The 17,323-nt window shown below is 51.3% G+C and overlaps 6 protein-coding genes across 6 annotated transcripts; all 6 read left to right on the forward strand.

Moving 5' to 3' along the window:
* Nucleotides 1-573: 573 nt before the first annotated feature.
* CTRU02_201863 (uncharacterized protein) lies at nt 574-1,527 on the forward strand (the record flags this gene model as incomplete). Its single annotated transcript, XM_036725218.1, has 3 exons — nt 574-1,102; nt 1,156-1,378; nt 1,428-1,527. 3 exons carry the CDS (start codon nt 574-576, stop codon nt 1,525-1,527), a joined length of 852 nt encoding a protein of 283 aa, XP_036582896.1.
* A 2,054-nt stretch (nt 1,528-3,581) lies between these two features.
* On the forward strand, nt 3,582-7,192 carry CTRU02_201864 (N-terminal amidase; the record flags this gene model as incomplete). The annotated part of the gene is made up of 5 exons (XM_036725219.1): nt 3,582-3,717; nt 3,849-4,166; nt 4,266-5,136; nt 5,341-5,758; nt 6,005-7,192. 5 exons carry the CDS (start codon nt 3,582-3,584, stop codon nt 7,190-7,192), a joined length of 2,931 nt encoding a protein of 976 aa, XP_036582897.1.
* A 1,683-nt stretch (nt 7,193-8,875) lies between these two features.
* CTRU02_201865 (lpxtg-domain-containing protein) lies at nt 8,876-10,308 on the forward strand (the record flags this gene model as incomplete). Its single annotated transcript, XM_036725220.1, has 4 exons — nt 8,876-9,128; nt 9,177-9,258; nt 9,312-9,463; nt 9,515-10,308. The coding sequence occupies 4 exons, from the start codon at nt 8,876-8,878 to the stop codon at nt 10,306-10,308; spliced, it is 1,281 nt and encodes a 426-aa protein (XP_036582898.1).
* A 626-nt stretch (nt 10,309-10,934) lies between these two features.
* Nucleotides 10,935-11,259, forward strand: CTRU02_201866 (TruB family pseudouridylate synthase; the record flags this gene model as incomplete). The annotated part of the gene is made up of 2 exons (XM_070203940.1): nt 10,935-11,056; nt 11,178-11,259. The coding sequence occupies 2 exons, from the start codon at nt 10,935-10,937 to the stop codon at nt 11,257-11,259; spliced, it is 204 nt and encodes a 67-aa protein (XP_070062522.1).
* A 619-nt stretch (nt 11,260-11,878) lies between these two features.
* CTRU02_201867 (centromere microtubule binding protein cbf5) lies at nt 11,879-13,574 on the forward strand (the record flags this gene model as incomplete). Its single annotated transcript, XM_036725221.2, has 9 exons — nt 11,879-11,924; nt 11,982-11,997; nt 12,068-12,189; nt 12,246-12,349; nt 12,399-12,470; nt 12,526-12,741; nt 12,858-12,912; nt 12,971-13,075; nt 13,126-13,574. Coding segments are annotated over 9 exons (1,185 nt in total), but the record flags the coding sequence as incomplete, so codon positions are not given.
* Nucleotides 13,575-15,443: 1,869 nt separating this feature from the next.
* Nucleotides 15,444-16,457, forward strand: CTRU02_201868 (glycosyl hydrolase family 43; the record flags this gene model as incomplete). Its single annotated transcript, XM_036725222.1, has 1 exon — nt 15,444-16,457. One exon carries the CDS (start codon nt 15,444-15,446, stop codon nt 16,455-16,457), a length of 1,014 nt encoding a protein of 337 aa, XP_036582900.1.
* Nucleotides 16,458-17,323: the final 866 nt, after the last annotated feature.

Below are 17,323 nucleotides of genomic sequence, written 5' to 3' on the forward strand. Positions count from 1 at the left end.
TCTTCCACGTAATGCTGGATAAAATTGTCATCTCCCATGTCTTGTCTATGTTTTCATCGCCCTATTATTCTTTTCGAGAAGCATTCTGATTGCTTGTAGCAAACATTCAAGTCCAAAAACGACTTGTTTTCCGCATTGGCTGTTCTCATCATGTTTTCTTCGGCCACAGTGCTAAAGTTTGCTACCTTTGATTTCTCCTTGTAACACACGATGTAGCTGCGCATGGCCTTGGGAGGGTCGTGATTCCCCATCTCATCTAAAAACTTCACATGAAGGCCTTGGCGACCTTATGGGTGTGCGACTCTTGATGTCTCCACCTTTCAGATGTTACACCTGGGAAATGATGGTTTGGGTTGCACGTCGACACTCTTCATTTCTTAAACCGGGGTTCACGATTGAAAACTGCTAGATGCTTGTGTTACAAACATCGACTGAAGTAAGATTAAACATACCCTCTGTTACGCCTTATGGGGTGGCTCATGGGCATATTTAAGTACTCACGCCGGTTTTACTGATGAGAACCTCAAAAACATAACGAACATCGACGAAGACCCCGCCAACGTAACCCTTACGATGATGCTCAAAACCTGTATTTTCATAACGGCGGTTGCTTTCCAAGCATTCGCCTCGCCTCTCAAGCCTGTTGAACCGCCACGCGACTTGAATGCAGAAGACTGGAGTCTCCTGAACTTTCAACGTGTTTGCACAGAAGATCAAAATCATTGCGACTACAGCTTCCTCATTTCTGAATACACCACGGAGGTCCCTAAGCACTGCAGTTTTACGGTCAAGGCTGCTGATGGTCGCCCAGCTTACCAGACAGGCTTCTCCTTGGCCAAGTGCCCAGCCTCAGCGGAATACGATGTCAATGGTGGCTGGAATGATCATGGATTCATCACACTGACGGTCATCAATAACAAGAAGAGCCTTGTACCTTTCTTCGCTTACAAGGACGATGTTCTGTTCGAAGGTGCCGAAGCAGCTCCCCAGCAGTCCAAGGTTTACCTTCATCCCATACCTATCAAGCGTGGGGTTTCAATGCGAGATCCTCACAAGGTGCTCGAGGATGCTGCTGAATGGAAACTTGTAGATGTTGCGAGGTGTGAGTCAATATCACTACGAAAAATCATTTTCGTATTGCTAACAGACGTCAAGACATTGTCAATCAGGGGACACCCACCGAGGCAATCGTCATTTCATTCTCGATCCAAGCCGGCGATGCTTCGAGCGAGTATTGTTTCCTCGAAATCCCAGTAGCTCAAGGAGAAACTTATTCCAAGAGTTTCTATGGGCGTGAGTGTCAACAGGGTGCTGCCGGCTGGACAATTTCTTGGGGCCATGATGAATCCACTGATGAAGCAGTCATGACTGTTGTCAAGTAAGTACAGACATCCTCATTGCAACGAATGGAGCTAACTAGGGCATAGCCGGGATCGCCGCAAACACGCCTATTTTGGCTTCAACAATGTCAGCACACACGTCTTGCTCGGTGTCAACGGACCAAGTCCCACGAAGCCGTTGTCTTAAACAGGCCAGGTAGCTAAGAGGATCTTGTCCCATGGAGCCGAGGGGCGTTCTCCAGAAAGGGGTCAAGTGGAATGGGAAGCCAGGGAACCTATGGTGTTGTTCCCGTGACACTAATCGCCATTTTGGGGATCTACACGAGTTGAAAACGATGTTTTCAAAACCTGGGGAGGCTTTGAGGTTGTGATCCACGCAGGATTGGTCTGTTGTCTATCTTCGAGAAACCCTAGCCCCCTTGCCGAACGCACCGGCTGTCACCGACTACTGTAACATGTGCTCTGCAACCTGGCACACGCGATATTAGCGCTTACATGTACAAAGTACGGCATCAGGGGATGAGAGAAATAACTGAAAATGTAATTCTGGTGTAGACAAGCTTTATCTCGAACCTACATCGCACATCATGGCCAAAACAAGGCACTTATCATCATAAATGATTCCTGCGCAATCCCCGGAAAGCACATTACTATTCGAAAGCATCTGCACCACGTACATTTTGCCGCGGAAAGGCGGCTGTCGATGTCTTTGCCCTGTTGAAAACACTCAATTTGGTCGTACCGGATTTCCCGTATACTGACCTGCGTCTTGGCCTTCGCCCAGTCCACTCAGGGCACGGAAATCCCTCGAACGTTCCCACAACACTACTCCTCTGACCAATACTAATGCCTGTCGGCCACACTTGCTCAACATTGGTCGTGCGCAAGTGACCGATGAGCGGGAGAAATACCACTGCTGGTGGCATTAAAAGGATTCTCTTATCACCGTGCAGCTGTACCATGCCATTGTACCAGTACTTTGTGGACACGACAGGATTCAGCTTTGATTTCGCAGATGTCGGATACCCAGCCCCCCGTGGTAAGGTGCACAAAAAAAAGCAGATGAGTTGAATTATGTGGCACATGTAACAAGATGGGGGGACTGGTAACTAAAAGAGTAATATTCGAGACAAGCGGGATGTGGGACTTGTTGGAACAACGAGATGCCAACATTGGTAACCGTATGCCTGGGACGAGCGCATACTCAACCAGAGTGTTGGGACAGGAGCAAGAACTGTGCCGGGTTGAGGGGTCTAAGGGGATGCCATTGTCGGGTACAGAACGCGAGCGAAGCGGCACAGCTTTCTTGGCTAGGGACGATCCCCCCCATTTTACAGAGTGTGCCCAAGGCGCAGTGCAGGAAGAAGCTAACCAGCTTGGACGTGCGATCCTGGCCTACAATGGGCTGATGATAACAAATGAGAGGTAAGGTGTGACATGAAGAGGATACTGTAGTATCTCTTTGGTTGGCCACAAATTGCAGCTGAAAAACGCCCGTTGCGGTCAGGCTAAACAATGGCAAGGGATGGCCTTTCTGAAGACATCATCGCTCCCTATACCACAGTACAGGTACAGAGAATTTCCTCTTGAATGCCTAGGGCCGGCAGCAGAGAGCTGGAGAACATAAAGCTCACGCGGGTGAGAGAATGAGGGAGATCGTACACCCCAGATGGGGGATTGAGGGTTAGCGAGTGGCCCGTGCTGTTATAGCGCTAGAAACGTGACGAATTACATGCGGAGTTGACGGGGAAAGGCGGCAAATGTCGACTTCCCGTTGGCTGTTTGCCAATCCTACAAAAGAAACAACTTCCATAGGGCTTGCAGGTTGCTAGGTTGTTTGGCAGGTATTCCGTCCAAATAACCTTGACTGGATATTGCAGTCTCAGGACCTGACTTGCATAGTGCCCACGAATGCTGCTGGTCGCCGTGGAACTTGCATGGTCTACTCGCATGGCATACATCCTGCCCCCTCAAGCAGCCAGGTAGGCCCCCAAATATTACCGTATAGCCCACGACCTTTTTCCCAGATTGGCAGCCCCTCCAACCTCAGCATTTTTATCCCCTTTTTCAAGTAGTCCCGCACCTACATACTTTGAATGTCTTCGTCGATTTATATTTTGGTTAACATAAGGCCTGCGGCGGGACGTGCGATCAGTCGACCGATATTGGAGTTGAGAGATTCGGCCTGCATTGCGGTTTCGTCGTGTCCGCCTCTGCCATCACCTTTGCTTTTGAACCAAGATGAGGATAGGTTGTCTTCAGTTCGCCCCTCAAGTGGGAGATGTTGACAATAACCTTAACCGAGCGGATTCCGTCTTGAGCAAAGCAAACCCGGAAGGTTTGGATCTTCTCGTCTTGCCAGAACTGGCCTTTTCAGGTATGTTAGGACTTGGCTCCCGGTCATCGTCGTCGACCTGCCTGAGACTTCCTACGATATGCATTGAATCATACTTGCAAGACTTGCGTCCCAGTCTGCATTCGGATCGAAACTGATATAAATCACACCAGGCTATAACTTCAAGTCTTTGCAACAAATTTCTCCCTTCCTTGAGCCGTCAGGTTCTGGCATCACCTCGCTTTGGGCTCGAACCACCGCCCTGAAGTACAACTGTAAAGTCGTTGCTGGTTACCCGGAGAAGGTAGACGTCTCTGGCAGCTGGCCTACAGGCCCAGAGTATTATAACTCAGCCATCGTTGTCAATGAAGATGGAGAGACAATCGCCAACTACAGAAAAAGTTTTTTGTATTACACGGACGAGACATGGGCACTTGAAGGTCCCGGTTTCTATGAGGGTTACATTCCTGGCCTGGGGCGCACCTGCATTGGCATCTGTAAGACTTCTACTCTACGTAATCATATAGACTCTCGCTGACATCTGAACTTAGGCATGGATCTGAAGTAAGTCTGTGATGTATATTTAACAAGAGTTGTGCTAACCATCAAAAGCCCCTATAAGTTCGAAGCGCCTTGGCATGCTTTCGAGTTTGGAGTCCATGTCCTCCAATACGACTCTGACCTGGTGATTGTTTCTATGGCATGGATGACTCGGGAAGATGGCCGAATGTTCAGTCGGATGCCCAACGAACCCGACATGGACACTTTAACCTACTGGATCACCCGTTTGGAGCCCTTAATTCGGGCAGAAAGCAAAGACGAGATTATCGTTATTTTCTGCAATCGGACTGGTATCGAAGATGACGCCGTCTATGCTGGAACGAGTGCGGTTGTGGGAATCCAGGACGGAGAGGTTAAAATCTACGGCCTTCTAGGTCGTGGTGAGAAAGAGCTCCTTGTCGTCGATACTAAAAACCCTCCCTACGCGAAGTTGGTTCACCGCCCAGAGCCCGACAGACCGTTGGGTATCCATTCCGAACTGCAAAAGGCGTCAGACTCTCCGTCCTCGCCCAACGCGACGACATCTAGCACTTCGCCATCCGACAGACATACACCGAACCAGGGAACATTCCCTCCTGGCGGGTTTTCCGCCGCTTCATATTCCTTGTATAAATCGCCAGAGAAGCAACCAACAGCTAAGCAGGCCCGGATACCGCCCAACATCAAGATCCCCCCGTCGTATGGCCCGCGGCCTGTTATACTTCAAGGAGAATCGGCAGACTCGCCAGGCTCAGAGAATGCTAATCTTCCTACGCCAACCGCTCCGAGCCCAACGCCTTTGTCAGAGCGGCCAAAGTTGACTATCCCGCCCCCATCTCTCATCGATGAATGGCTACCCGACAGCCCTGTACCCCAGAGTGCCCAATCTAGCCGCTCGATTCAGTCGGTTCAATCGATCCATTCTGTGCGCTCTAACAGCTCGGTCAAGTCGAACATGAGGCCAAAGCTGGTTATTCCGCAGTCCCCCCCTCTTGCTCCATGGCAACTTGGGAGCCCAGTGCCGTTATCTAGTCGGTCTATTCAATCGGTCCGATCGATGCACTCAGTTCAATCCGTTGAATCTGTTCGATCAACAGAGTCCTATCAATCTGGGGTCTCCACCAGCACTGTCACATCTAATCCGCGTCCGCCTGAGGACAGTACACCATATCCTCACAGCGGCCTTCCACTTAGCGGTTACCCTACTAGGGTGTCTAATAGGAGAATATTCGATGACTTTTTGACGATGAACCAAGCGCCATTCACTCCCATCACCCCCTTTGAGGAGACATCGCCTACGGAACCACGGTACTTCTGGAGGCCAGCTGACAGCCTTTTGAAGACACCAATGTCACCCGAGTTGAGGACTGCTGTTCAAGAATATGATGATACTAGAACCCGGAGCTTCGGGAACTTCTCGCGGTTTCCGCAGGATGAGCCATTTCGTGCACACAGCTCTAATTCCATTCGGACAACCTCGACGGCCATTGCGGCGAAACCCCCTGATTCGGCATCGAAGAACTCCAGAAGAACGCCCTCACAGAGCAGAACGTCTCGAAACTCCAGTCGAAGCCAACCCAAGAATTTGACTGACACCGTTGTGAGTGTGGAGACTTCGAGAGGTCCGTCAACTCAAAGTTCCGCACTCGGCGACCACGACCGTGCCTCGTCAAGGAACAGACATTCTCGAAGTTCTAGTAGATCCCGCACCGTGGAAAACAGGAACGCCGTTTCAAACATGAACACTCTTGGAGGTCCATTATCTCAAAGCCTTGTGCCTGAGGGACAGAAGCGGGCCCCTTCGCAGCCGAGAATGCCTCGAAACTCTAGCAGAACCAGTATTACAAAATTTACGACTGGAAACGTCGAGACACTGGAGGACACATCACTTCATGATGGCCTTCTTATCCGTCCTTCGTCGCCCAAATCACGCAATGCCAGTCGGCGACGGAGTCAGGAGAGGTCTAATTCATTGTCTCATCGTGACATTACGGTCGAAGTTTCTCGGCAATTGGAATCAATCTCTCGAAGGGCCGAATCAGTCGGTCGGAAAGGAAGCTTCACTGAAGGTATTGAAAGTTCCCAGTCCAACAGACCTTCATCGTCAAAGTCTCGAAGCTGCAGTAGGGGTCGGCCCAGCGGGAAGGCCTCATCGATTCTAGCTGCCGCCGGCACGGGCACTGCCCAAAACCCAACCGTCAAGCTCCAAAACACTTCACACTCGACACATCAACGAACCAAGTCCTTGTCCAACATGAGTGTTCACTCAAGAACAGGGTCAACGACAGGCAGTCAGCGAGAAGCATTTTCCAGATCTAGAACACCTAGTGTAGGCGAACAGTCACTGGCTCGCCCTGCATCCCGTGCAACTAGCCGAGGCCGTCGCCCCGGGCCAGTATTCTCGCCCCCTAGGATGGTACCTCGAGACCCCTCGCAGCCTGCGGAAGAAGCCCAAAGAGACTGGGACCTTTTTCTAAGCCAAGGCAACAACTCCTCGGCATCAAAGGAACCCCATGCCTCGCATTTCTCGGAACCAATTGCAAGGTTCGAGAGAGTTGAGGCCCTCGTGTCTCTCAGCTGTCCTGTTCATGGGCGGAATTCCACCAGTTCTACTCCTTCTGGTCATAGAGTAGCTTCTGTATTGTCTTCGAGCAGGTCTAATTCAACTCCAGCTGCCACAGCTAGCAGCAAGAGCAAGGGGAAGGAGCGATCTGTGAGCAGCACGATTGGAGACGATCTCCTATTCTCGCCTGGCTCGCTTGCCGAGTCCATCGCCACAATCTCATCAAGTCGCTCCCCCTCTACTCCACGGTTCGAACCCCAAACTCCCAGGGCAATGGTTCTCATACGTGAAAATGAAGACATTGGCACGGGAGAGCCGCCATTGTTACACTTGGCGAACAATTTCTCCGACCTCAGTTGTATAGAGAGGCCCATTGGCTCCAGCTCAGATGAATCAAAGGCCGTTACGACATAGAGGATATCATGAATATCAAAGGAGTTTGTGCTCATTTCTTGGCGCTCTGCCTTTTTTTTCAAGCTCCTTCTTTTTTCTATTTTTTTTTTTTTTCACTGTCGTTTGTTTTGTTGAGCGTTTGGCAAGGAGTCTGGTCCTCGTTGACGAGGTGCATCAATCTCGTTCAACTTGGGAGGGATATCAAGGCGTATAATGACTGGATGAATGGATGGACAGGAAAACCATTGAGATTCGGAAGGAGCTGGCACGTGGGAGTTCTATACAAGTCGCTGCATGTTTTTGACAGAATTTACTCGAGCATTTTTCACTGCATGTTCTTTACCTTTCCTTGCTCAGATGCTCTCTCGAGGCTTCACAGCCATATCGCTTGACAGAGATTACATTGCGTCTTCGAGATAAAATATCAACTTTCTAGAGTTGTTCGATAGAAACAACGGTAGTACATCAAATGGAAGGTGTTGTTCTGTCATGGTTTTTCTCGAAAGTCAAGGATGTGGAGGCCATCCGCGACAGCCGAATAGACGCTCGTGACAAGGTAGGAAGACGAGAAATGGGTTGTGGTAATTGGCGGGTTAATGAGCCGAGCATCGGATCATTCCGTGACTCGGGACAGCGATGAGTCGATGATCGGGTCAACATTGCTTTAAGCGCTGCGGAGATATGTTGTTTGTTGGTCGTCCAACATGTTTGTAGTCACAATAAACCATTCTGCTCATGGCGGACTTCTGGTATCCTGTACTGGGGCTCTTGGAATTGGTATGTCAACCTGACCAGACTAGGAAATCAGGAACGCCCTACCTTCTCCTCCCTTCCAGGGCGCTAGGCCGTCCAACGGGCCGCATCCAGCATAAACACAAGCTCAAGACACACCCAATCAAAAGGCGGAGAGGGGTTCCCGCGCCCAAAGAGGTTGCTGAGGTGTGAAGTCGAACAGGGATTCTTGCAGCGTAGCTTCCTCGCCTCCAAGGGTTATTGCATGCCCAGTGGCTGGGGGCTGGTCAGTACGATGCACGCCACCATCCACCTCGGCGCTAAGAGAACCAGCAACGATAGCAGATCTCGCCCTCCCAATGCCCACGTTTACAACCCAAGCCCACAACGGTGTGGGATTGCAGACCTGCTCACCTGTTTTCTAGGCAGGTGCATTGGTTCACCAGGGCATGCAGTCATGTTTGTTGGTACAGCCCCGGCCTGGCGGGAGGGCTGGTCTGCCTCCAAGGTGAGGAGAAGGCCGGAAGTGCACGCTTTTCACCGTGCCACCCGCATTCTTCGGACCCCAATCACACAATCTCGTAGAACCAACGAGGTGATGAAGATGCAGATAGCTGCGCCTCTTGTCACAATCACACACTGCCCATCTTCTCTCTTGCAAACACCGAAACACATATGAGGCGCCGCTTCGCAGGTCTGTGGTTTCGATACCAAAGTCGTCACTTGGTGATATCTTGAGCTTATTAGTTTGGGGCTCGCTCTTCCTCTTCGCGCAGTGCATAAGCTACCACTGCGTGCTTCGCCATTCGGGTGTCCCATTCGACCTCCGCAGGCATGTAACACTGGCGATTCGCCCCTCAGCAATCGACTGAAAACCGGTATATTCGTGCGGCGGCAGACAACATCCTAAGTCCTTCTTGAGAGAAGAAATCGATATATAATTGGAGCTCCTTGTTCCTGTAATCAATCACGATGAAGTTTGCGACAGGCGCGGCGGCCCTCGGCCTTTGGCTCGGCCACGCAGTAGCAATCCACGTGGCGAAGGGTTCACCTTGCGAATCACTCTGCGGCAACGTGCTGGATGCGACAACGGAGGACGATGTTGTATGCAAAGAGGAGGACTACGCTGATAGCAGCGCGGGTCGTGTTTACCAGCAATGCCTGTCCTGCGAGTTGACCAGCGACTTCGTTACCCAAACTCAAACGGATACTCAATGGCTCCTTTGTACGTGGTCTGTCCTAGTCCAGGGCGAAGCTTGACTAACGCAGCTAGACAACCTCCGATATGCTGTCTCGTACTGCGTCTTCGGCTTTCCAGATAACCCCAATGTCGGTTCAAGTCCGTGTCTCACGAGGTATGTCAACGTACGACGACGCCTTTGGTCCTACCTAGTAACCCTTAGAACAGAACTGCTTGCGAACCATTGCAAAAGGCCATAACGTATAACGAGTTGGCGCCTAACGGTACTGAATATGATTACTGCACCGGTTGGGACCATAATCAGATTTCCAGCTGTGCAGCCTGTCTTCGTGCCGGGGACAGACACTACTTGACCAACTGTATGCCTTCCCGTTGATGCAACTGTAGCTCATCGACTGACGATTTTCTAGTCATCACCATTTTAGATGCTGGGTGTCAACAAAAGCCCAGTCCCGGACAGACAGTCTCGGTAGAGGGTTCGCCATTCTCCAAGACCCGGGTCAACGTCACTGACCCGATGCCAACGAACACGTACGTGCCAAACTACGACAATGGCCCCATCAACCTGGGAGCCAAAGTTGGTATTGCGATTGGCGCCTTGCTTCTTATCCTGGGTGTGGTTGGTTTCTGCATTGTGTGGAACGGCAAAAGGAGGAGAAGAGCGTTCTTGAAGAGACTGGAGATGAAGCAAAAGGGACCCGCCACTGGCTGGCCGTCGCCACTAAACGTAGCCGGACTTAATGGTACTCCGCTCAGCCAACGGCCGCTGCGAAGCTGGGATGACACGCCCAACAGCTCGAGACCAACACGTGGCTGGGACGAGTCCCCTCTGAGCCCGCAAGGCGAAAAGCCTTTCCCGAGATACTTCTCGCCATACTCTTCACAGTATAACAGTCCAGTTAGCGGCACGGAGGCGCAGAACATGCAGTGGCCGATTAACGATGTAAACCAGAGGGGCCAGCCTCAGGAAATCGGCCTTGCTTTTGGAGGTGACGACGCGGAACAGGGTTGGCAAGAATCCAACAAAGGCAAGGGAAGAACCGAGTCATATGAGTTGAGAGAGGTCGATGGTGAGTGGGACGCGCGACAGAGGCACCCGAGCCCACCTATACTTCAGCATCCTGCGCATACAATGTACGCAGAGCATAACCCAGCTGCGTATCATGGGGTGATAGAAGAGAACGTAAGAAGAGGATACATTTAATGATGTGCAATTCATTTGGTAATGAACTGGGGCTGTAAATAACTGGACCAAAGAAGCCAGTGCTCCTTGACGAATCTATTTGGACTTAGCGGGAGTTTGGAGTTTGAAGATACCGAATGAATCTGATAAGTCTTCATCGTGGTCTGATAATATGAAATTCATATGCATCATGGCAATCCGAGCTCTGTTATATTTGCCGCTTGAAGTTTGCGATGACGTTGTTTGCCGTCTGGTTTGAACACCTTAAACATAATTGTGGCTTTAATCCATCCGGACCGTCACTAATGCCGTGTGATGTTTTCCTCAAATACTAAGAAATCCATGTTCGAAAGGCGGAACGGAACCGAGTCGCGTCTTGGGTCCTGTGGCTGAACCCGACACACCGACCAATAATGTCCACTCAATGGTTGTCCGACGCCACATTGTGGGTCTAACGGATTTTTTGGCAGCTCCCCCCACAGCAGGAAGAAAAAAAATTTGGATTGGGAAGCTTGAAGTCCTCCCAACACCACGAGATCTTCCTCTTGGACGTTCGCGAGTATCTACCGCTGCAAACGCCCAACAACCCCCCGACATATTCCCCCATTGCAACGCGTTACTGTCGTTTCGGGACAAAGTCGGACATAATGGCCATGGAAATCGTCAAGCACAGTGAGGAGGAGGAGTTCGCCATCAAGCCTCAGGCTGCTGTCCCCCAGTTGGACACCAGCAACTGGCCTCTGTTGCTCAAGAACTACGACAAGCGCAAGTTTCCTTCCCATTGGACTGGAGCACATGCTCGTGTTCAGATTGAAGATAGTTCACGCGACTGACTGGCCTGCAGTTCTCGTCCGGACGGGTCACTTCACCCCCATTCCGGCAGGATGCAGCCCTCTGAAGAGAGACATCAAGTCGTACATCTCCAGCGGTGTTATCAACCTTGACAAGCCCTCTAACGTATGTTTTCACTGATAATGATTGCCTCCGATGACTGCATGTACTGACTTGTTGCGTAGCCCTCCTCCCACGAGGTTGTCGCTTGGGTCAAGCGTATGCTCCGGTATGCAATATTCACTTCTCCTTCCTATCTGCATCGCACCGATGCCCCGTGTTCGATTCGTGCGATGTCTTCCTCGAAATCGACCAATTTGGATTCAAATCGACGGCAATGGCATTCTTCAAGGCAAATGGCAATGGTTTCGTGGGCTTCTTTTCTGGGCAGTGGCGCGCACGTGGCCCGCTGGGTCTTTGCGAAACAGAGACAAGGATGGTGGCATAACTCGAAAAGAAAATTCCCGACGTGACGACAGGTCTCCTGCGGCCAGACCATTTCGCAAGGCTACGAAGGCAATCCACGCCAGCACGCTCGACTTGCATGTCAACCTGGGAAAGTTTTGCGGAAGACTGCTTGGAAACGGCCAGTGTGGATTGCCTTGTCCTGGGATCTTGGTGTCACAAATCATGGGAATAGCCATTGCCGCCAGCACGTCAACGAGGATCACGTTCGGAAGACTTCGAGGGGACATCTGCTTCATTTCTCACATACCTTGCAAGTTAGTAAAGGCATTGCTAACTTTTTTACCTTTACAGTGTTGAGAAGACCGGTCACAGCGGTACCCTTGATCCCAAGGTCACTGGTGAGTAGCGACCCGTCCCACATTGATGTCTCGAACGTGTTTTGCTAACTTTCTCAGGTTGTTTGATTGTTTGGTTAGTAACACCATTTCAGTTCCGACGAACTGTTTGCTCTATGAACGCCAACTGACAAAATTCCTTGCAGCGTCGACCGTGCTACCAGACTCGTCAAGTCCCAGCAGGGTGCTGGTAAGGAGTACGTTGCTGTCATCCGCCTCCACGACAAGCTGCCTGGCGGCCAGGCCCAGTTTGCTCGCGCTCTCGAGAGTGAGTCCGATCCGACCGTATCGCACTTGACGACATCATTCTAACACTTTGTGTAGCTTTGACTGGTGCCCTCTTCCAGCGCCCGCCTTTGATCTCTGCCGTCAAGCGTCAGCTTCGTATCCGTACCATCTACGAGACAAAGTTGATTGAGTTTGACAATGTAAGGCGATCTACTCCAGTTTCGAAAGCATTGCTGACCACGATTCAAGGATCGCCACCTCGGTGTCTTCTGGGTTTCCTGCGAGGCCGGTACCTATATCCGTACTCTCTGCGTTCACCTCGTACGTAATACCAAAAAACCTTGCAGGCTTTAACTCGATTGCTAACCTAACATAGGGTCTTTTGTTGGGTGTTGGTGGCCACATGCAGGAGCTCCGCAGAGTGCGTAGTGGTGCCATGGACGAGTCCAAGGGCATGGTCACTCTGCACGACGTGCTTGATGCTCAGTGGATGATGGACAACACCAGGGATGAGTCTTACCTGCGCAAGGTCATCTCCCCACTTGAGACTCTTCTCACTGGCTACAAGCGTATTGTGGTCAAGGACAGCGCTGTAAGTTTTCTACTGCAACTATTCAATCCTCACCTGCGATGCAACCCTATGGTCTTCGTCTCAGACCGATTGGCAAGCCAAAACATTTTGCATCTGATACTGACGTACTTTCCCAGGTTAACGCTGTCTGCTACGGTGCTAAGCTCATGCTTCCGGGTTTGTTGAGATACGGTATGTCATGCGTAAAAGATGTCATTATGAAAGACAGGCATACTAATTTCCTGTGCAGAATCCGCCATTGAGGTCCACGATGAGGTTGTCCTGATGACCACCAAGGGTGAGGCCATTGCTATTGGTATCGCCCAGATGTCCACTGTTGAGATGTCAACATGCGGTTTGTCTTTCGTCACCATACATAAGGGACCCACAACTAACGGAGTCTAGATCACGGTGTTGTCGCCAAGGTCAAGAGATGCATCATGGAGCGTGACCTGTACCCCAGACGATGGGGTCTTGGTCCTCTTGCTACGGAGAAGAAGAAGATGAAGGCTGATGGCAAGCTGGACAAGTTCGGACGCCCGAACGAGGCTACCCCCGCCAAGTGGGTTTCTGAGTACAAGGACTTCGGCGCTCCCGCCGGCGATGCGGCTCCTGCTGCTGCTGCTGCTACTGAGCCTGTCACTCCTAAGAAGGTTGTGGAGACTGTCTCTACCAGCGTTGTTGTTACTCCTGCCAACAACGAGGAGGATGGCAAGAAGCGCAAGAAGCACGAGGGCGAGACTCCCGATGAGCGTGCCGAGCGCAAGCGCAGAAAGGCTGAGAAGAAGGCTGCCAAGGCCGCGAAGAAGGCTTCCAAGTCTGGCGAGGCCGACGATGATGACGACAGCGAGTAAGCTCTGGCGGGCTACTTCCTTCCCTCAATTGGCTCGATACCAAGTGTTTGTTGACAATAGTCGGCGGTTGGCTGTTGTATCATAAAAATGGCTTTGGCAAGTGGCGTTTGGTTCTGTTTTTTTCGTTGAACATACTACGGACTGGCTGGATAGGAGTAGATAGGTCCTATATGAAAAAAGTGACGGCTACAGCTGTCACATCAGTTCAAAAATTAAACACGACACGAGCACATGGCAGTAACGAGTTACAGTTACGGGGGAAGCCAAAAATGAAATGTTTGAGCCTGTCGAAACGGAAACACGGAAACCCTTGACAAAGACTTACGTACTCCCAGCAGCATCCCGGTGGGTTTTCAGACAACTGCACAGTCGGGTCCGAGCCAGCGTGGATCTCATCCGAACGATTTCTGTTTGGGAATCTCAATCATAAACTGCAAATATACGTGTTCCGTCTTTCGTCCGAAGACGCTTTCCCTGAGAGGACAAGGAGGCAATGTCACCCAGCATGTCTCAGGCCACATGCGTTGGGCCAACAAACCATGAAATGGCAGACAACTGCCATCGACCAAGCCCTCCCGGATATGCCCTCCTGGAAATGGGATAATGCAACCAACAACTGCTACGACGATTGGGTGTATGGTATATTAGCTCAGCGGATCCTCAATGCTCTCCTGAGATGGCAGCACGTCACCCCGCCTTTTCCTTCCCTCAACTGCGCCTCTCTAGGATTTTTCTTCTTCGATTGATTGACGGTCGCGCCTCATCCCTCGCGCCCAGCTTCGCCCATGCCGGGATTAGCGGGGCCGCCACCGCCCCAGTTGACGATCGCCCGTCAACTCCCCCGACACCCCCGTCACATCCGACATCCCGGTTGAAAGTCGACTTAGAGCCTCCATGACGACAAACGTAGAACAAGAGTGGACTTTTTGCTGCCATTTCCGGTTAAGGAGACGGCTTCTGGACGCATGCAATCCTTGCAAGGCGGACGGCAGCTACGCAAGGGTTACGGGCAGAAGCCTAAAAAGGATTGCTGTCTGACCACATGTCTGACGCGCGCCCAGCCCTAGGAGAAAAAAATTGTAAGCACAACCAGGTGGACCGCAAGTAATTGAAGTAAATTTTTGTTAACAAAAGGTACCTCGAGGGGTTCAGCTGAACGACGATCGAAAAAAACAAAAAAAAAGAGGAGTTGAGCAGCGGTGTACACTAAGAGAGAGAAAGAGAGAGAGGCTCTAGCTTCTTTTCCTCGTTGGGAAATCTGGTCGAGCAAGATGCTGCCACGCACACTTTTTTTTTCCCCTTCTCACACCCCCGGCCCACCTGTTTCAAGCATCTGCTTTGACGTGAATGGAACAAACCCACCAGCAAGCTCAGTGACTGGGCAATGCGGAATGTGAGATTACCACTGTAAATGCGGGTGGAGTGTGTAAGTGTATGTACGTATGTATGTGTGTGTGTGTGTGTGTGTGTGTGTGTAAGAGAGAGAGCTCGGCGTTCAAAGTCTTTCCCAACTTCCAAGCTTTTCCTGTCTCGGAGCTCTCTCGCGAGTACAAGAACGGGCTCGCTCGCACGCACCTCGAGGCCGTTTCTTCTGCTTCTCGAAGTATGCTATGACATTCATGACGGAAGCAACTTTGCCTTTTGAATTAATGTGTACTTGGTTGTCGGTAGCTAATAGACCGTCCAATTCCTTGAGAGAAGAAACAAGACACGTCAGCTTCAGCATCCCAGCGTGTTACTCTTAGACGCAGCTTTGTTTTCTGTTTGCTCAAGAGACTCTTTTTTTGTGTTTTTTTCCTGGTCTCTTTTGAGATACATTATACATAATTGTATCCCTTTTGGGTTCATCATAATCTTCAGCTTTGAAGAATGTTTTCAACGACATCATTACGGCAATGTTCATGGCTTGCCGCGGGTCTGTTCTGCTTGGCCGGTTTGCAGCCTGTTCTGGGTGTGCCGGTCGACCCCCTTTACGTCCTCGATAGAGACACCAGCGTCATCGAGCCGAGACTTAACCTCGACTTCCCAGACCCGGCACTGATCCAGGCCGCCGACGGTCTGTGGTACTCCTTTGCGACCAGCGGCAACGGCAAGAAACTCCAAGTCGCCAAAGCCTCCCAGATCTCGGGCTCGTGGGAGTGGCTCGACACCGAGCCCCTGCCGGATGGCGGCTGGACGACCAACAGCAACACCTGGGCGCCGGACGTGAGGCGGCTGGACAACGGGTCCTACATCATGTACTACTCTGGCGAGGTCAAGGACGGCGGTGGCCGACACTGCATCGGCGTGGGCATTTCCGAAGACGTCACGGGGCCGTACAGACCGACCAAGGAGCCGTGGGTGTGTCCGTTCGACCAGGGCGGCGCCATCGACGCCGCGGGCTTCTACGACGAATCCAGCAAGAAGCGCTACGTGCTCTACAAGATCGACGGGAACAACATCGGCAACGGCGGCGACTGCAACAATGGCGTCAAGCCGCTGGTTCCTACGCCGATCATGTTGCAAGAGGTCGAGGCCGACGGGATCACCAAGATTGGCGACCCGGTGCAGGTCCTGGATAGGACGGACGCCGATGGCCCGCTCGTCGAAGCGCCGGACCTGGTGCGGACCGACGACGGGCTGTATATCCTCTTCTTCAGCAGCTTCTGCTTCAACTCGGACAACTATAACGTCAACTACGCGACGAGCAGGAACATCAAGGGCCCCTACAGGCGGCCGTCGCGCATGCTCCTCAAGACGGGCGACTTCAACCTCACGGCACCCGGGGGTGCCACCAGCGTCGCTGGCGGAGGGCAGATGGTTTTCCACGGAAGATGCCCGCAGGGCAGGTGCCTCTATCAAACACAATATTCAGTCACCGGCCGAGATGTAATCATCAGCTGAACCCAGTTGAGTCGGCCGACGACGGAAGACGGAAACTAATTTCGGTAATCGTATTTCTTGTTATATTATCGGAGAAAAATCACAGCGAGACAGCGCCATTTTGGAAACGCATTAGGATACAGAGATGCACAGCCGGAAGCCTAATCAAGGGTTTCCCGCTATTGTTTGGGGGTTTGCTTCTATTTGCAGGCGTCTGGGGGGAATAATACACTCGAAGGCGATGCATTTTTTCGCGATGGCAAACTCAAAAGCCTGTCGTTAGTTACTGATCATGAGACAAATGACAAAAGAAGATTCATTGAAGCATGTTGTAAGCAACGTTGAATTGTGCAAGGGAATTGGATGAAGAGCGTGAGATAGAGTTTTCGGGTATCACGAATGACAAACAACCATCACGGAAGCTGTCAATGATGCAAACCGACAAGCTTCTGAGTTTAAGGCCAGAAAAAAAAGGTCGGCTCAGTAACTTGAGTTGCCGATCGTGGATAGCTCCTTAATGACATCGAGCTTCATGTTGGGTAGGGAACCCTGGAGTTAGGGAGCAGTTCAACCCCTAATAATTAAAGTGTAGTAAAAGGGGGAAGGGCAGGCTAGGATGGCAATGCCACAACAATGGCATTGAATCGAAATCTTGAACGGTTAAGGAAGCATTGACTGACTGATCAATGGCCGAGACCAACCACAATGCCCCCCACTTGATGTCCCGCAGTGGGACCAACTGAACCGAGCCCACGGCTTTGAGTGGGGAACCTTTGGGAAAAGGGCAGGGGAGGAAAGAGCCTATGCTATGTAGTACATCAGCAAGTGACGGGTAAGCGCCCGTGCTAGAGCCAAAGGAGAGGTGTTTGTCACCTTCTTTCCATCAA

The sequence above is a fragment of the Colletotrichum truncatum genome (genome assembly GCF_014235925.2).
Source record: "Colletotrichum truncatum strain CMES1059 chromosome Unknown Contig_0001, whole genome shotgun sequence".
NCBI lineage: Eukaryota > Fungi > Ascomycota > Sordariomycetes > Glomerellales > Glomerellaceae > Colletotrichum > Colletotrichum truncatum.